Source organism: Choristoneura fumiferana, chromosome 26 (genome assembly GCF_025370935.1).
Source record: "Choristoneura fumiferana chromosome 26, NRCan_CFum_1, whole genome shotgun sequence".
NCBI lineage: Eukaryota > Metazoa > Arthropoda > Insecta > Lepidoptera > Tortricidae > Choristoneura > Choristoneura fumiferana.
Window position 1 is genome coordinate 2479444 of NC_133497.1, and position 20545 is coordinate 2499988.

Here is a 20545-nt window from a genome sequence, read left to right on the forward strand (position 1 = left end):
CTCTTGGCCGGTTTTTTTTATGAAACCGCTGGCAAACGAGCAAGAGATTCACCTGATGCTAAGTGATCACCGCCTCCCATGGACACCTACAGGATTATTAGGACTGCGGGTGCGTCGCCGGCTTTGCAATAGGCGATACACTCGCCTTTTGAAAGTACCCAAATCATAGGTAGATGGAAAAACCCCAGCAGCGAGTCGAAAGGTACGTTTAAACCGCACAGTGGGCCTTACGATAGTTAATGCAACAAATATATAATGTTTTATTCGACTGGATGGCAAACGAGCAAGTGGTCTCCTGATGGTTAGATCACCACCGCCCATAAACATCTGCAACACCAGGGGTATTGTAGACGCGTTGATAACCTAGGGACCTAAGATGGGATACCTCACGTGCCAGTAATTTCACCGGCTGTCTTACTCTCCAAGCCGAAACACAACAGTGCAAGCACTGCTGCTTCACGGCACGATTAGCGAGCAAGATGGTGGTAGCAATCCGGGCGGACCTTGCACAAGCCTAAAACCTGCAATATGTGTTCATGCAGCTTGTCCTCCACATTGTAAGAATACACACACAACCAGACAACACTCAATCAAAGTTCATCCTCAGAGCATGTGCCCAGCAGTGGAACGTATACGTATGTAGGCTGGGATGATGATGACTATCCATACTAATATTAAAATTGCGAAAGTGTGTATTTGTGTGTTTGTATGTTAGTCCGTCTTTCACGTCGAAATGGAGCGACGGATCGACGTGATTTTTGGTATAGAGATAGTTTATGGGCCAGAGTGACATAGGCTACTTTATCCCGGTAAAATGCACAGTTCCCGAGGGAACAGCGCGCGATAACCGAATTCAACGCGGGCGAAGCCGCGGGAAAAAGCTAGTTACTTCTAAAAATAAACCATATATCAATGCAGGTGGTAGGACCTTGTGCATGGTCCACCCGGATTGCTACCACCATCTTGCTCGCTAATCCTGCCGTGAAGCAGCAGTGCTTGCACTGGTGTGTTTCGGCGTGGAGAGTAAGACAGCCGGTGAAATTACTGGCACTTGAGGTATCCCATCTTAGGCATCTAGGTTTGCAACGCATCTGCAACACCAGGGGCAACTGCATGTTTATGGGCGGTGGTGATCTCTTACCATCAGGAGACTCACTTGCTCGTTTGGCATCCAGTCGAATAAAAAAAAAATGGTGAAACAGGAGGTAAGTGTACCCGTGTGCAACATACCTACTCCTGTTAGGTGACCCCCCCATGATGCTGGTGGCAGCAGCGGTCAGGCTGCTGTGCCGTGGCGCGCACGGATGGTGCTGGCTCATCGCTGCGGAGTACGAACTGGAACAATAGGGCATATTAGGCTCATACTCATACTCATACTCATACTCTTTTATTGGTAATATCATTATTACATGTCATTTTGTTAAATTATTCTAATATATTATTCTAAGAACCAATTAATTAAATAATTTTCACTCACTGTCGGCGGCTTGTAGATATCCCTTGTTTTCACCGGTCAACGGACCGTCTGTAAACTAGTGATGCAACGGTTATCCGGCCATTCCCCTCGACGTGTCTATCCACCCTCGCCGTACCGGCTTAGGTGGCTATATGAACGTCTTGGGTAAAATAAAATGGCTCGTTTTATGCTCTTGTTGTACAATCTACTTTTTTTCCGTTCGTGAAAATCGAAGTTCATATCGTCGGCCTAACAGCGCGCGTCGTGTGCGACGGGTTTTGCCTGCACCCGCGTCCGCGAAGTGCACCCGCGAAGTGCGCCCGCGCCAGCTAGCGTAGGTCCTGAATCGTTGGTCATTTAAAACAAAGATACCTGTGTCGAGGCGAGCCCTGTATGACCTCGTCCTCACTCCTCGTGCCCGACGTGTGAGTGGAGCCGTAACTCTTCGGGGAACTGGTCTTCAGTTCTGACGTAGACTTGTTTTTCTGGAAACAAAACCAACTTTGCTAATTTATCAATCGATCAATCAATAAATATATCGATCATTTATTTGCTAAAGTATGTAAATAATATGACAGGTAACAAAATACATTATTAGGGTACAAAAACAATATTAGAGCTTAGCTAATATTTCATAATAATAATAAAATAAAATCTCCCTGTTGCCGTTATTAATATCGAGAGGAATGCCTTGCGAGGGATGTGTCGCGAGGGATGTATTGCGAGGAATATGTTGCGAGGGATGTGTCGCGAGGAATATGTTGCGAGGGATGTGTCGCGAGGGATGTATTGCGAGGAATATGTTGCGAGGGATGTGTCGCGAGGAATATGTTGCGAGGGATGTATTGCGAGGAATATGTTGCGAGGGATGTGTCGCGAGGAATATGTTGCGAGGATGTGTCGCGAGGGATGTGTTGCGAGGAATATGTTGCGAGGGATGTGTCGCGAGGATGTATTGCGAGGAATATGTTGCGAGGGATGTGTCGCGAGGAATATGTTGCGAGGATGTGTCGCGAGGAATATGTTGCGAGGATGTGTCGCGAGGGATGTGTCGCGAGGAATATGTTGCGAGGGATGTGTCGCGAGGGATGTATTGCGAGGATATGTGCGAGGATGTGTCGCGAGGATATGTTGCGAGGATGTGTCGCGAGGGATGTATTGCGAGGAATATGTTGCGAGGGATGTGTCGCGAGAATATGTTGCGAGGGATGTGTCGCGAGGGATGTATTGCGAGGAATATGTTGCGAGGGATGTATTGCCAGGAATATGTTGCGAGGGATGTGTCGCGAGGGATGTATTGCGAGGAATATGTTGCGAGGGATGTGTTGCGAGGGATGTATTGCCAGGAATATGTTGCGAGGGATGTATTGCCAGGAATATGTTGCGAGGGATGTGTTGCGAGGGATGTATTGCGAGGAATATGTTGCGAGGGATGTATTGCCAGGAATATGTTGCGAGGGATGTGTCGCGAGGGATGTATTGCGAGGAATATGTTGCGAGGGATGTATTGCCAGGAATATGTTGCGAGGGATGTATTGCCAGGAATATGTTGCGAGGGATGTATTGCCAGGAATATGTTGCGAGGGATGTGTTGCGAGGGATGTGTTGCGAGGAATATGTTGCGAGGGATGTATTGCCAGGAATATGTTGCGAGGGATGTGTCGCGAGGGATGTATTGCCAGGAATATGTTGCGAGGGATGTATTGCCAGGAATATGTTGCGAGGGATGTATTGCCAGGAATATGTTGCGAGGATGATGTATGCCAGGAATATGTTGCGAGGGATGTATTGCCAGGAATATGTTGCGAGGGATGTGTCGCGAGCAATGTATTGCGAGGAATGTGTTGCGAGGGATGTATTGCCGGAATATGTTGCGAGGATGTATTGCCAGGAATATGTTGCGAGGGATGTATTGCCAGGAATATGTTGCGAGGGATGTATTGCCAGGAATATGTTGCGAGGGATGTGTTGCCAGGAATATGTTGCGAGGGATGTATTGCCAGGAATATGTTGCGAGGGATGTGTCGCGAGGGATGTATTGCGAGGAATATGTTGCGAGGGATGTATTGCCAGGAATATGTTGCGAGGGATGTATTGCCAGGAATATGTTGCGAGGGATGTATTGCCAGGAATATGTTGCGAGGGATGTGTTGCGAGGGATGTATTGCCAGGAATATGTTGCGAGGGATGTGTCGCGAGGGATGTATTGCGAGGAATATGTTGCGAGGGATGTATTGCCAGGAATATGTTGCGAGGGATGTATTGCCAGGAATATGTTGCGAGGGATGTGTCGCGAGGGATGTATTGCCAGGAATATGTTGCGAGGATGTATTGCCAGGAATATGTTGCGAGGGATGTGTCGCGAGCATGTATTGCGAGAATATGTTGCGAGGGATGTATTGCCAGGAATATGTTGCGAGGGATGTGACGCGAGGGATGTATAGCGAGGATATGTTGCGAGGGATGTGTTGCGAGGGATGTATTGCGAGGAATATGTTGCGAGGGATGTGTTGCGAGGGATGTGTCGCGAGGAATATGTTGCGAGGGATGTGTTGCGAGGGATGTATTGCCAGGAATATGTTGCGAGGGATGTGTCGCGAGGGATGTATTGCCAGGAATATGTTGCGAGGGATGTGTTGCGAGGGATGTATTGCGGGAATAGTTGCGAGGGATGTGTCGCGAGGGATGTATTGCGAGGAATGTGTTGCGAGGGATGTATTGCGAGGAATTCTAAGTCACTAGTAGCGGCTAGTAGCGCGTGCGCTCCGCTCCACTAACTTGAAAAGAGCCCGCTACACATCCTTGCACCGTTCAGCTACCTCGCACATTGGTGGAAATGCGGGCATCTGTTCAAACATAGTTTAAGGCCGTCTGGCAGGGCCCTGGGTTTTTACGAACTATGGCTTTATTAGTTGAGATCAGGATATTTACCTTAAACTTGATGCCGGAGCACCTCATGGAGTCCGTATGCGCTTCCGTGAAGACTCCTTTGACCGGCGTGGAGTGCGAAGAACTGCCGCACGTGGACTCTCTGCCGCCAAACACCTTGACATGCATGACAGATGTATGAGATACCGTATTGTAAGTGACTTCAAAGACAAAACATTACTTATGCCAATTTAGATATCACAGAATGCAACAATATTTATTGCCAGGGAGCGAATTTTTGACGTGGTTGACAACGAAATGACGTCACTTTGTACATACGATTATTTATTTGCGTTACTTTCCTACTTCTAGTTTCTTGGGTATACCTAGTTGTGTATTGAGCAATATTAGGGTTTTCTTTTGACATCTACACACACCCCAGACAAGTTTTCCAGTTTTCTTTTGACAGGTCCCGGGTTCGATTCCCGTATCGGGGCAGATATTTGTATGAAAAATACGAATGTTTGTTCTCGTATTTAATATGTATTTAAGTATGTATCTATCTATATAATTATATTTATCCGTTGCTTAGTACCCATAACACAAGCTTTGCTAAGCTTACTTTGGGACTAGGTCAATTGGTGTGAATTGTCCCGTGATATTTATTTATTTATTTATTATCTACTCTAACTTTATTAGCATTAGCATCTTTACTATGAAAACCAATATGCCAAAATCAAAATTTATTTTATTTTCCAGAATACAGTCAAGCGGATGTTGATAAATATGTACAGTCAGCAACAAAACATACCTTTGAACCGCCAAAAATATGTATACAGGACTTTATTGCCTGTACATTAAGGTCGTGTCTAAATATTTTTGCACTTTGGCTGTATCTATATCTTTGTTGCTGACTGTACCTATTACAATTTTTGTGCAGTGTTTATTAGTACTGTTAGAACATGATTCTGGAGGCTAAAATTTGTACTAAGATGTTCCGAAAAGTTTTAAAAGTAAGTACGTAAGGTAAATGGCACATATTCTTGAAATTGAAAATACAAACTGAAATATAGATGCACAGAAAAACAGAAAAATAAGACCATCACTGGGAATCGAACCCAGGTCCTCGGTAATCCGTACCGCGTGCTATACCGCTACACCACTGATGGTCAACGGTACCGACACGAATTTCCCTATGCACCTTATATCTCAGCTTGTGTTTCTTACTTAGTCACTTAAGCAGCGACGCTAGCGACATCTATGCCGTAAGCCCTCAAACTTTTTTTTCCGGCATTCCTTTGGAAGTAACCGCTCACCCGGACAAGAGATATCGTTTCTAAGCAATCAAATTAAGATTGGTTTTTTGGAATCTTTTTGTATTTTTTTTTTTTTCTGTGCATCTATATTTCAGTTTGTATTTTCAATTTCGGTTTTACGGGATGACCGTAAAAGTAAAAATTTGGAATTGAAATAAAAAAAAAATACAAAAAGATTCCAAAAAACCAATCTTAACATATTCTTGAAGCTTACCCGTATAGCATCGCTGACCAGGGCTCGCAGCAACATCCATCCTCGTAGTACAGAGCCGTGTATTTGTTCTTGAGCCACGCCAGACTCCTGTCTGCCAGCTTGGCCTGGCTCATCAGAGCTCTGATGACTGCGTGGAGGCCTACTGCCCATACCCTGGGGACGAAAGATATAAGTACAGTAGCCGGCGATAAAGATTGCAAATTGGTCTTCGGAAAAAGACAATTGACTGTTCACGACAATTTCCGAACACTGGCGACCAATCATCGTATTTATTAAGTGACGTTTTAAATGAAATAAATACTGCACCTTTATGAACTTCATTAGTAAAATTCGGGTATCTATAGAGAGCTGTTGTAACTACTAGAAAAAGGATAGTTCCCCTCTTTCCTAAAGATGCCTTCGTACAATTTAACACCTTTTCAACACCTCTTTATTATATATTTTCATCTAAATGCGTCCGTACTCTATTGCACCTGTACACGATTGCCAAACGTCACATAGGTACAACGCTCTACGAAGTCAAAATTAGCCGAGTCTCTTTCCAAAGACCGATGTGCCATCTCTATGGCCGGGTAATGTAGGTCGCTTTGAGGGATTGCAGCGACCCTTAGCGCCATCTAATCCTCACACAGAACAACTGTAACGTCCTAAAACGCACTATTGTTGCATTAATGCAACTTCCGACGCTCTTCCTTCGGACTAACGCCTAACGTCTGCCCGGCGAGAGATTGCTCTTACGTTGCCTATCCCCACACGACACCAGTCAACCTTTTAATTGTTGTTGCTGTTGTGTTGTGTGTAGAAGTTATAGGGTTGTCGGTTGCAGTTATCCGACTATCGATTAATAATATTAGATTAGAACGCGAGCGAGTAAAATGTTATTTTTAATATAAGTTTTTTTGCTGACTACTTTTTGTTGTCTGTACTTGCATTGTCATCTAAACTACAACTGTATCGTCTACATATCCGTACCAAATTTCAAGTCGGTACTATTAACCATTGAGGAGTTCCCTCCTACGGAGATGATTCTGGCAGGACCACCAAGTTGTCATTGCTAGATTATTGTATTGTCACCAAATTTACATAAGTATACCAAATTTTAAGTCGATCGGACTACTGAAATTGGGTAAAATTTAGCTTCCAAGATTTGAACCAAACAAACAAATAAACAAGTGAAACTAAATAAAAGCATGTAATAAAAACGGGAGATTATTGTTTATATCAAGGTGATCAAGTGAGTTATATCTGACCCATCCCTACCTGTATGAGTAGGCGGGTAGCATAATGTGCAGACTCCTGTTATCACTCAGTGTACGACCATACACGAGTGAGATGACACGCGCCCCCTGCGAGCTCACGAGCCCGCAGCGGCGTGCCGTCTGTGTCAGCTCTGCCAGCTCACGTGCTTCTAAAAGCGCACCGTCCAGGCGCATGTCTTTGACGTATTGTAGGTCGATGAAGCTGCAAAATGAAATAAAAATAGTTAAGATTTAACTGACTTAATACGCGTATAAATTTGCTATTTCATAATGTAAGTAATGAAAAACTTGCGGCTCATAAGGTTGCCTTGGGGAACACCTAAAAGGAACATTTCTAAAACGATCTATTTTTTGTATATACAGATGGCCTGGCATATTTGTCTAGGATCTAGCATATTAGTCGAGGACAGTCCCTAAAATGAGGATCGTGTTTTATTCTTTGAACAAAACAGGTCTCTAAGACGTATCAAAAGCCTTCGTTAAGTCAACTTTCAGCCCCAGTCCCTCCACACATTCTCAGTTTAAACTTGGCAGAAGCCAAATGGACAAAAATTAGAATTTTTATCAAAGAAAGCTTCTAAATTATTTCAATTAACTAATCCTTTCCTTTAATAAGTATATATGTTACGGAATGTAGACCGTGGTTACTATGAATGAGTTTACAATATTTCGATGCAGTTGCAATGATCACGGGTGGAGTTAAATCAAGTAGTGTGTCGCTCTGATGATGAACTCTGTATGAATTCGAAACGCGTCAGCGTATTTTGGTAATGGTGTTAGTTGGGCTTGTGTGATGTGTGTGTGTTTACAATGTGAAGGCGGAAGAGTTCTATGAATACATATTTGTAGCATAGGCGTAGCTATTGCAAGGTCGCAGGAGAGCAAAGTATTGTTTTAGTTCACAAAAATATTATCCTTACTTAATAATATTATAAATGTAAATGAAAGTAGCTCTGTTTGTCTGTCTGTTATCTTCACGCTTCAACCGCTAAACCGATGTAGACGAAATTCATTATGTATGTTGGAGTCCCGAGGAAGGTGGTGGAGGAAGGTTTTCCAGGTGGTAGGACCTTCCGCCCGGATTGCTACCACCATCTTGCTCGCTAATCCTGCCGTGAAGCGGCAGTGCTTGCATTGTTGTGTTTCGGCGTGGAGAGTAAGACAGCCGGTGAAATTACTGGCACGTGAGGTATCCCATCTTAGGCCTCTAGGTTGGCAACGCGTTTGCAATACCCCTGGTGTTGCAGATGTTTATGGGCGGTGGTGACCTCTTACCATCAGGAGACCCACTTGCTCGTTTGCCTTCCAGTCGTATAAAAAAAAAAAAAGGACAAGAAGGAAAAATGCATAGTACCCACGGAATAGCGATTAGCTGATTCTACGCAGACGAGTCGCGTGCAACAGTTAGTAGTAAATAATCGTCGATCATTGAAACGGTTACTCTTACCCTTCTTCTCCAACGATGCCAGCTTCATTGTCATGCGCCAGATTCGCGGTATACTTCAGAGGAATGACTTCTTCGGGGTTGTACGATAGACTTACTTCCGGCTGCTGAACGTTCTCCGATGGGGTTTCTCCTGGAAAATTTATAATTAGGTGAATCCACTATTTCGCATATTATTATGTTATTCTTGTTAAAATAGGTACTCTATTGTTGTATATAGGTACTGGCTATTTTTATAATGTTTGTAATCAAATTTCTATTTCCTTATATTTAAACTTGACTGACATAATTGTTTATACTTTACTTCATACAAATTCCAATCAAAGCATGTCGTTTCTTTAACAATTTACTACAATTCTGACCCGTAACTGTGAAGACTCAGTGATACACTTTGTCAGAAAAATGTTTGCAATGTAATACTGTTACGAGATTATTTGTAGGATATGAGCCATGAAAGGATTGCCTGAAAACTGTCACAACTACAGATCTGTTCACTCACGAATGCGCGCCCCTCCACAGCTAATTATCAATATTATTATTATGCACGAGTGAACCTCGTACTTACATTGTCTTAGTCTCAGTGTGCGTGGCTGACGGTACGCTAGCGACTGAGGACGCGTTCGAGCTACGCACTCATAGACTTGTCGTACGGATACGTTTACAACTACAATTATAAAATGGAGGGGCGTGCCTTCGTTAGTGAACAGATCTGTACTAACTGTTATTGGATTTGCACCTCATACAATCATACTTTTATTAAGTAACTCAGGAGACGTTATGTAACTATGAAAATAAGGTACCTACGCTAAAAAGCTGACTGACCCAATTGGGCTTGTTAGAATGGTCTTAGGTGTAGGTACCTACTTGTACTAAGAATTGATGACGTGATGACGAAGTAGTTCATCAGATTTACCATTAAAGGGAGTTTTCTGTTTTTTAAACTACGTGTTTCATTTTGTTCTGTAACCTCTAAGTGGAGGTATGAAATACATTACCATAAGACATATGGGGTTTGTGCGCGGTGCGACACCAGGCTAGTATCGCGCATGCGCGCTCCAGCCGCAGCTGCGCCACTGTGCCGCCCCACTCCGCCTCGCCCACCACGCAGACTGTGCCGTGGTGCATTATCTAGAAAAAAGGAGATGTTTTTTGATCAAACAACTTTTCCTTGTTTGTTATTCTGTTCTTGGACACAAGAGACAACAGCGACAGAATTTAAAAAAACTGATACTCGTACAATACATAAATATTGGGAGCGCCAAATTTCGCATACTCTTCGCTAGTCACCGTATTTTTGGTCCGGATCATCGTTTGTCATAATTTTTATCCCACTGAATACTTACAGTTTTCTGAAAATTTTAAATGGTCATCCTATGGAAATCTATAGTTTGTTTAATAACAATTCTGAACAATCATTGGATTCAGAGAAAAACGAGTTATGACAAACGATCAGTTTGACAAACAATACATTCGGACTTTGAACAAGCGAAATTTCTTGCATCCTTTTATTTATAATAAATTGGTGAAGGCCTGCGGGATAGCGGGAAACACTCCACGCGAAGCAAAATCTAAGATTGTTGGCTGGTTGAAGGATCTTAACTATAGTCAAAGGGAAGAATTGCTAAAGATCGTAACATAGCTTTCCTGATGTCTTCTAATTCTGTAGCCTTACGATTAGGTACATAAAAAAGTGATTTAAAGATATCAAATCAACATTTCTTGTAGGTAAATATGTCATTATTCTACTGGATGAGCGAATATCTATAATGTTTAGGCTTAATGGTTTATAATATTGTCTCAAATGTTTTGCTTTATTTGTCGATTGCTATTTAATTGCTCTTATATATCTACCGCTCAAAGGATGACTGGCAGAGATCCTTTCAGGTATCCTCCTCCTTTGTACTTTGCACTTTTTTGTGTAAGCTTTTTGTATTTCCTTTTTGTACAATGAAAAGTATAAATAAACATTGTAGCGCGAACCTTATTTTGGTTTCCGAACGCAACCTGTGCCTCCTCGTTTGCTCGGCATCTCTCGCTCTCTCAGCAAGCAACTCCGAACGGTCACACGCGCGCGCGTTTCGCGAGCCGCAATTTTGTATATAATTGTTCTTGTGAATCCAAATACTAACTAAGAAGACGTTTAATTATATATGTGACAAGACAAGAAGACGTTTTCCTTTTGTCCTCCATCGACAACATTCCTTATAGTTTTATGGTGTTATCAAACCTGCAAGACATGGCGATCCATGCACACCCCATGCTGCGGCTGCAGGGGGAACATCGTGACCCCATGGTCATGGGGCAGCGGCTGCACGGGGCAGTACCCTCCCCCCTCCAGCTCGTAGAGGGCCTCGTTCTCGAAGGACCAACTCGTCTGCTGCGAGGGTTGCGAGAAGACTGGCTCCTCGCACGATGACATTGCTGTTCTGGAAGATGTCAGGGCTTGGTTAAGAACGTAAGAGGGGTTAATCAATTTTTGCGGCTTTTGCTGTTGAAACTTTTGGTCCGTGGGGACCCGAAACAAAAAACTTTTTCATTTTTTAAAAAGAAGCTTGCCCGTTCCTCTGGTGACCATAGGGCTGGCTCTTTCCTCAGTCAACGTACTGGCATTGCCATACAACAAGGAAACGCAGCCAGACTATGGCCTATTTACCGGAGAGGTCTATCTGTGCAGGTGTACCTGTCACAACTTCTAACTAATCGATTTGTACCCCATAAAATCATACTTTTAAGTAACCCAGGAGACTTAACCATGGCAACGAGGTACAAGATGTGAGCACGGAAATTGAGACGGTTGAAACGCCAATGACCCTACAGGGTGTTCACAAGACCCTAGGTTATCACCTCAAGTAATCACCAAACACGGGCGTGTTGTTCCTTGCAAGAGCGTAATGGTGCTGATGGAAGCTCGCGATATGGTCCATCACCGCCTGGGTGCGGTATACTTTCTCGAGGTTCAGGAGACCCTCGGGGCCCACGCGGCGCCAGCCGGGCGCCTGCTCGCCTTCTTCGTCGAATGATGCTATGTACTGGAAGAAGATTGCATTATTTTGAACATCATCATCATCACCATCATCACCATCAGGCCTACGCGTCTGTTCTTCATCATTAAACTTCTTGAAACCACCTTGAGACTCACTCATTCTAATAATATTATAAATGCGAAAGTTTGTACGTGTACGTGTACGTGTGTGTATGATTGTTACTTCTACACGCTAAAACAGCTGGACATATTTCAATAAATAAGATTGAATTAGTCAATATTTGAATAAGGGACCACACTGGTATTAAAATAAACTTTTGTTAAAAATGTAATACAAGCTTTATTTGCTTTCTATACTTTTTGTTGACTGTACTTGCATTGTCATCTAAACTACATTTCCGTACCAAATTTTAAGTCGATGCCATTAACTACTGAGGAAATCAAATGACAGTTTTTGTATGGGAAAACTGTCATTTGATTGTGATCGCGAGTGTCAGAAACGTTACGCTATAGACCCTCCATATGGACCCTCCGTCACCGTTTGTCATTGGTAGGCGGTGTCAAATATTTTTTGAACGCTCCGCTGTAAGCCCGTTGTAGTAACTATTAATGCAGGTTACTGTACTAGGGATTGCAATCCCGCAAAATGGGATCACCCATTTCCTGTATTATTAATCTGCTGGATCCCGCACCTTCAAAGGGATAGGAAATAGGATCTAAGAGAAAGTTGTGATGTATTAGTCATTAATAATAATAAAACTTGTTAGAAGTAAGGTTAAAATTAAAGAAATCTATTAAACTATGCTAAACATTTATAGATACATACATACATACATACATAAAATCACGCCTCTTTCCCAACGGGGTAGGCAGAGACTACATCCTTCCACTTGCTACGATTCTGGCATACAACTCTCGCTTCCTCTACATTCATCAATCTTTTCATGCATGCACGTCGGTTTAGAGTACTCCTGACCCGACCTTTCTTCAGAACGTCCCCGATTTGATCGTGGGGGGTTTGACATTTATAGATGAATCTAAGAAAACAGATTACTAATTACTTATACTTAATTAATAGAAAATAAACAATTTCTGTTGGTAGAAATGTTCAATAAAACTTGATTTTTACACAAAGATCTGTAGTTTCATTTTGACTTTATAACATGATTTGATTTCAAAGATGCGGAATCCCGAGTGATCCCGCGCGGGAGTGATTAATCCCGCATATCAATCCCGCGGGATTGAATGAGCTGCGGGATTGCAATCCCTAAACTGTACCGTGCCCTCTCGTGTAAAGCTAGATGTCTTGTAAAGATGCTAATACTCGTAACGTAACAGCTCCCGTTAATTCCTACCAATAACTCCCCAAACTCGAGGAAACGCACTCAAACAAAAATAATAAAGCTAATTAAATACTGAATCTAATTTTCATCAAGCCATTTTCAAATTTCAAATGAGAGGGAGTCTGCAATGAAACAAATTAGCTTAATTAATTCAACTTCATCACGATTCTTGACGATTGTCCATTTGGATCTTAGATCATTTAAGATTCGGATTCATGATTTTTGAACTAGAAAAAGAGAAAGAAAGGTTTTAAAAAGAAAAGAGTTCTCAATTCAATTGTGACGACTTTAAAATGCTCCGTTTCGTGATATAGCTTAGTAATGTTGTATGCTACGAACTATATTTTTTATCATATCGTAGTATATTTTGTATCGTAAAACCGCGGGCGAAGTAAAAAAAATAATACACAAACTAAATAAAATTTAATTCAACCCACACAAAAAAAAACATAATATATGAAACAATCAACTCCAACATATTATGTCCATTGACTTGCCAGTTAAACGTCAAACAGGTACATGTTGATTTTTGATTTGACTTTTGATCTTTGCAACAATTAAAAAATAATTTAACAAGAGGGAAGGCGGCACCCCTTCTTTAAGATGACAAAAAAAAGGTTACTACTGCCCGACTGAGCTAAGCTTGCCTATCGCGTCTTAGTAAGGACAGTTCAAATTTAAAATTCAACGTAATAGGAGACGAAAATTCGTAAGACGCGTATCGGTGAAGAAGATGCTAACCGTACTGACGCGAATGGGCGATCGCGGGAAGGTGAGCTGAGAAGCTTGGTCGGGATATTATACTTATACTTTATCCAAATAAATTGTAATGATTTTCTAAGACTTCTTAGCTTTGACCTTGATCGGCTTTAACGGTTTTAACACACCGTTCAGCTAGCCCATTCTTTTGTGGACATCTTTGAGGATGCCTTTAAGATGTTGATGCTGTATCGCGATACAGTCGACCGTGCCTGCGAGAGAAGTCTGCTTGGTGGAGGAGGGGCATCGGCTATACTTAGAGCAGTGGCGTTGCATGAATATTTTTGGTAGACAGCCTGGAGCGAAGAGAAATGAGTGAAGAAGGGGCTCCGCTTCGCTTTCGCCTTAGCCTTCTTAATCTAACCTATCCAAGTCGCTTCTGCTCCGAACTGTCTTGCTCGCTCGCACAAATCAAAAGTCGCAAGTCTAACCTAACCTAATCTATGTGATTAAAATTTACCTAATTCGGCTTATTTGACGTATGGGATTTATCATTATTACAGTGTCGATACCACCATTTACATGGATGGCAAATGATATTATGGCGTGTGATACTTATGTCTTACAATGATTATGAAAAACGAAATTATTGAAATTAATATTATGGGAAACAAAGATTCTGTCATTTGATTAATATGGTAAACACAGAGTAGTGAAAATGAATTTATAAGAAACAATATTATGGCGGTTGATATTATAGCACATGAAATTCGGGCAAATTAAATTCGGTCAAGTGCAGGTATACAATTCTTTAGTTCATATTCTGTACTTACCACTTGTCTACTGGGTTCACTGGCCCGATGGTCCCTTTTACCGCTGTCCCTCAAAGGGCTGGTGGTTGTGCCTTGGTCCATCCTTTTCCCACTCTCTCTTCTAGTAGGGTCTCTTTTTACAGACCCTCTGAAAAACAATTTAATAAAATTTACCATGATCCTTTTGACGACGGACAACGTCGAGAGGCAATTTGCTTATCCTAGCGGATAATAATAATTAGCGATGATATGTTAAGTTTCCAATCTGGATTGGGCACGCGTGGGGTCTGCAGTAACAGCACAGCAGTGGGATAGACAGGCAGGGAACAAGGGTTCCATAGGACTTCTTTTTCTGCTTAGTGGAGGAGACGACAGTGCTCTGCCACTCCATAGAATTAGAGTATGTCGTTACCACTGACGTCTCGATAAATAGTGATTATCTACTTTTATTCGCAGGTACGTGAATACAACGGCTGTTAAAAACGAAAATGTTAAATTTATCTGTTACGGGGTAACTAAACCTTAGATATTCATTCATTTTATTGAATAGAAAAAATAACAGTTTACATAAAAAGGAAGAATAATTAAAAACCTAAAAATATTCAGCCACATGCTCCGTCAAATCATAAACATAGAAAACAGTGATATATATGTCGGCGGCCGATCGTAAAATCCGCCAGATCACGAAATTCCTAGGCATATCGTGAAACGCCGCATTTCATGATATGCCTTACGTTGGCCAGGCATATCACGATGTGCCTGAGAAATAATACGGCAGATCGATTAGAGCAACGCATTCGTCGATATTCCTAGCTCTAATAACGGGCACATCGTAAAATAGTTTTCTTTTTGGCCACTGGTGGCGCTGCGTAGCAATGCGCCGCGACCAGCTGACCGGTCGTGTTTGTTTAGCGCGTGAAAAATGTCGGCGTCGCAACAAAATGATCCTTAAACCGAAACTAGTGATTGAATTCAAAATAAAAGTGAAAAGAAGCTTTTGAACATCAGCTCCGTCTTTATATGTGAATCAAATGGATTCTGTGCACAATATGAAAAACCATGGACGTCTGCCCGTATTTAGAGGTTTAGTATTTTGTTGATAAATAAAGTATTCACTAGTTGTTATTTTTTATATAGAAAATTAGGATACGAACGAGCGAAGCGAGGAGTGGTCAGTATTAATTGTGATCACGACGCACGAGCCGAGCGAGCGAAGCGAGCGTGCCGCGCAGCGGCCGGCGAAGTGCCAGAACCGATATGGCCGGCGTTTCATGATATGCCAGGAATTTTCTGATCTGCCTAATACTGGCCAAATCATGAATGGCGCGCTCATGATATGCCTAGGAATTTCATGATCTGCCTAAACTTCACTAGCAAATCGCTAAACGGTGAGTTTTGAACGATATGGCGGATGTCCTTTAGCCAATTCATGAATGGCGCATTTCACGATATGCCTAGGATTTCGTGATCTGGCGGATTTTACGATCGGCCGCCGACATATATATCCGCAACAAGCCTCGTCAAACCTTATAAAATATACAAACAAACAACATAACAAATTTTAACAAATACGATCCCGCGCCGGCCTGCCCGACCCAAAGGTCCCCATTACACCAGCAGCGTTGCCACGCTGAATAGCAATGGAGACCTGCTGAACTAACCAGGACCGGGGGTAAACTGTTAATTATTACGTAGGCTGATGGAGAACAAGCTGGCAAGAGTGGATTCCAGTTTTATGATCATACTCGCCAATAGATGGCGCTGGCCACATACGAACCTGTCTTCCTTCGTGGATTCCCTCTTGAACTCCCTCCGCTGCGTAGGTGTGGCGGCGACGGAGTGGGAGCTGGTGAGAGACGGCGTGGCTGCCAGGATCTCTCTGTAACAAGAAAATTGTTTGAAATATTTTTTGGTGTAAAGAGCGTAAGGCTGGTTTCAAATGGAGATGTGCGAGGATGTGCTACGAGGAATGTGTTTTTCATGAACCAATAGGAACGCTTCATTTACCTCGCCTCGCTCCGCTCAGCTGTTTCCACTAGAGCGGTGCTGTGCGAGGATATCTCCGATGTGCATCTTTGGTGGAAACATGACCTTAAGAAGGTACGCTTCTCTTCTTCTTCGTCTTAGACTTTAAAAACTATGACGTATTTATATGGTCCAAGTTGTACTTTATCCTGTGAAGATTAGGATCCTTCACAATGTACGCGTAGATTATACTGCGAGATGCTTTTTTTTATTGATAGCTTTCACTCTTGCCATTTTAGCAAGACGTATTTTGCGTATGAGACGTATGTCGACATAGAGACATTAGATTACACACATGAGGAGACTGTTCGGTTCATGAAATTTTGATTTGGAAGAGGATTCGATTTGGACCCATAACCTGACATATGAAACTTTGACAGTTCACTAATTCACCACAGATAATAAATAATGCTGGTGATCAACATACACAAACAGATGAAATTTATAAAATAAGACTTGGTGTCTCAGAACTAGATTAAACTACCACGACGTCATGAACCAAAATAGTTTTAAGAATTAAAATTTATAAAAGCAGTGTTTTATGAATTAATATCGTGTGTTATATGAATTAATATCGAAATTGGTGCCTAATAATTGACTTTTCTGTAAAAAAAAAACATTTTTTTTATAATCCCAACGATCCACCCACAAACATCACGCCTGTATTCCCAAATGGGGTAGGCAGAGCACGCGAAACGTTACCGCTTCGGAACCACTTTTAGCAATTTTAGGTTTTCAGGTTGACAAAAAACGGTACAATAGTGTCAGGTTGCTAGCCTGTCGCCTACGGTATACCTTAACCTATATCCTCAGTCGCCTCTTACGACATCCACGGAAGAAATGGAGATGTGGAATTCTAAACACGACACCGCACGGGTGTGATATTTATTTATCTAACGATGTACACGAACGAAGCCGAGTCAGGCGCGGCGCACTCCGAGATATAGGTGCGATTCTGTAAGTATCAAAACACCCCACGCCGGCGTGGGTTAACTCACTAGGGCTACGAGCACCGCCCGGCACGCACGCTCGCAGTTTCGCTCGAACTAGTCGCGCCGCGTAACACTACGTGTAGCTGTGTGATTTTCGTGAGGACATTAGAATATCAATCATGACGTAGCGTGGTGTTTCGTTTTTTGGGATGAGGAGTAGTATGTATTTAAATTGTACAGTTTGAGCCCTGAAACACTAACAGTATGTAAACTACATAATGTTATCTGAACATGAATTTTATTTTTTTGGAAATTCATGATAATTTAATTAATTGCAACACTAAAATTCTTACTATTTTCTATTCTGTACATAACATTACACTAACTAACTCAATTCTGTTCGAAACCATATTAAGTGCGAGTGCGACAAAAGAACAGATTGGTAATTCGCGATTTTCCAATGCCCACTGCGGGCGTACAAAACCTTTGAGGCAGCCGACGACGCATTCGGCGCGCGACCTTGTACAATTATCCATTTTGTGACCGTCGGAGATCGTAGGCGCGTCAATTTAAAAATGCTAGAAAACTAAGTATTTTTTTGTCCGAATTTACTTTTTAAGTTATTATGTCAGTATTTTTTTTTATTGATTTACAACCCTATCCTAAACCAAAACGTTGGTGCTGAATAATAACGACCTTCGCGCGCAGCGCTAGAGTTCAATGTTGCTTGGTGGAGCGCGGTGGTTTTGCTAATAAAAATTACGTAGGCACATAAAATGGCGGCTTTCGTCAACATCAAAAGAGAGAATCTTCTGTACTTGTACTATTACTTATTCTGTGGCCGAGTGCAAAAGCTTCTATATATTTTGACTACGGAACCATAAAAACTCGACATCTGATTTTCATCTTAGAAAATTAACGTCAACCCAGCTACCTATGTCAACATCTCCCCCCGTCAGCTAAGGGCAATGACACTTGACCGTAATGAATTTGCCGAGTTCTGATTAAGTGTAAATATTACATTAGAAGATATACGATTTTATTTGACTTTTATTGTGGTTGAATAAATTGGCGCGTATTTGAGTTAGGAAAATAAGTTTCTGATTTGTTTTGATTAGGACTAGCTTTTGCCCGCGGCTTCGCTCGCGCAGAATTGATTGTAGCTGAAACCTTTTTTGATCCCACAGGATTTCACAGGAACCGTACATTATTTCGGGATAAAAGTAGCCTTTGTTAATCCAGGGTATATATTACGCAAATCCGTTCAGTAGTTTTTGCGTGAAAGAGTAACAAACATCCCAACATCCCAACAAACTATCATCCCTACAAATTTTCGCGTTTATAATATAAAGATAAGAAGTAAGATTGACTAAAAAAATACCGATGCTTCTTTTTGTATGGAAAAGTCAATTATTGGAAAGCAATTCCGATATTTTTTATGTACTTTTCATAGTTTATGTTAGTTAGTTAGTTGTATGGAGTGTCAGCTACTACAAGGCTACTACGAAATTCGAAAATCGAAGTTCGTATCATACCGTACCTTTCACTCTCGAATTAAATTATATAAACGTTGACAGGACAGTACGACACGAACTTCGATTTTCGTATTTCGTAGTCGCCCTGCAAGTAACTGAAAAAAAAACCATTTTTTTTTGCAAATATCAACGTGTGACACATATTTCGGTGTGGCGGGAAGATTAATCTTTTCCGTTTCGGGCCAAAGTTACCCCCTGTAGGTCTTAAGTACGTAAGTAAGGAGTAGTGTAGGAGTAAAGAAGTAAGTAAGTAGGTAAGTAGTCGATGTTACTAATGCAAGTACAGTCAGAAAAAAAGCTTGTATAATAAATTAATTTTTTAACAAAAACTTACTTTTTAATAATTTAATATTAGCATAAAATTGAAAAGTATAAAAATAAAAAAATACGGTTTAATTTTAATCTAAGCAACATTTTGTTCTTTGCGATGAATATTCGCCAATTCCCATGGTACTTAGTAAGAATGACAAATTAACGGAAACTTAATCGTTTCTTAAGGGTGGGGTTAATCATTCATTAATTAGGTATCTGAACGCCTTAATTACACCTATTAACGTTTATCACTCGCTAAGTGTCGTTGCCCCACTGTAGGGCTGCTCGCACGATATAAAAACATCGCTCAATGAGGGGTGACCCTAGCCTTTCGTTAATTTGATCGCTGTTTACTTATATAGAGTTGTTACAACTTCTGAATATACCGTGGACTCTGACCATGGGTCTTTCGAGGCAAGATTCGATTCTACGCGCATAAAGGTCTCTACCTACTACACCAGCAGGTGGTAGGACCTTGTGCAAGGTCCGCCCGGATTGCTACCACCATCTTGCTCGCTAATCTTGCCGTGATGCAGCAGTGCTTGCATTGTTGTGTTTCGGCGTGGAGAGTAAAGACAGCCGGTGAAATTACTGGCACGTGAGGTATCCCATCTAGGCCTCTAGGTTGGCAACGCGTCTGCAATACCCCTGGTGTTGCAGATGTTTATGGCGGTGGTGATCTCTTACCATCAGGAGACCCACTTGCTCTTTAGTTTCCGGTATAAAAACCGTATACCTGACGTGTAAAGGCTGACCAGAATTATAAAAACCTGGCCATATTGAGGAAAACCAATACAACTAATTTCTTGCACTGGTAACACTAAATTCAGATGTCATCTGTCTATTGCTGTCAAAGTTTAACGTTGTTTGCGCGTGGTATTTTGTGTTTTTGTGCGTTAAAATGCCGAAGATTACTAGCTTTGGAAGGAAAATAATTCACAATGAATAAAAGTATTTGTCGTAAATATTCCCTTTAAATAACATCACCGACTCCGTTGTAAATACCACTGATAGGTATCGCATAGGTATAGTAAGTGTAAAGAATGTTGCAATGTAAAACGTAGAAGTGCTGCCCTCGCGTCAGGTTTTTTATATTCCTGGTCCGCCTCTAATAGAAACGTGTTAGGCAAAAATAATATATATATTCTTCGTATTGAATGACCACTAATACGTTTCTTAACTAATTTTATTAGATTTTTTTAGGACACTAGTCCATTTAATGATAGATAAATAGATTAGATACTATAGATAGATAGATAAAAAGATCGTGGAAGCGTGCGTGGAAGAAGAATAAACTATATTTGTATTTGTAAGACTGCAAACATTCACACACCCAAATTTTGGAGT

At 41.6% G+C, this 20545-nt stretch overlaps 3 protein-coding genes across 3 annotated transcripts in view; 1 reads left to right on the forward strand and 2 right to left on the reverse strand.

The window, feature by feature from the left end:
* The window catches only part of LOC141443095 (1-phosphatidylinositol 4,5-bisphosphate phosphodiesterase epsilon-1-like), a 392276-nt gene that overhangs the window by 49182 nt on the left and 322549 nt on the right, over nt 1-20545 (reverse strand).
* Nucleotides 1-20545, forward strand: part of CstF50 (cleavage stimulation factor subunit 1 Cst50) — a 55489-nt gene that overhangs the window by 22000 nt on the left and 12944 nt on the right. The window lies entirely within an intron of this gene.
* On the reverse strand, nt 1893-19976 carry LOC141443035 (1-phosphatidylinositol 4,5-bisphosphate phosphodiesterase epsilon-1-like). Its single transcript, XM_074108254.1, has 11 exons — nt 19969-19976; nt 16172-16273; nt 14416-14542; nt 11402-11586; nt 10785-10983; nt 9553-9685; nt 8561-8690; nt 7115-7315; nt 5855-6007; nt 4388-4501; nt 1893-1941 (listed from the first exon to the last, which is right to left on the reverse strand). Exons 1-10 carry the CDS (start codon nt 19974-19976, stop codon nt 4411-4413), a joined length of 1329 nt encoding a protein of 442 aa, XP_073964355.1. The 3' UTR covers nt 1893-1941; nt 4388-4410.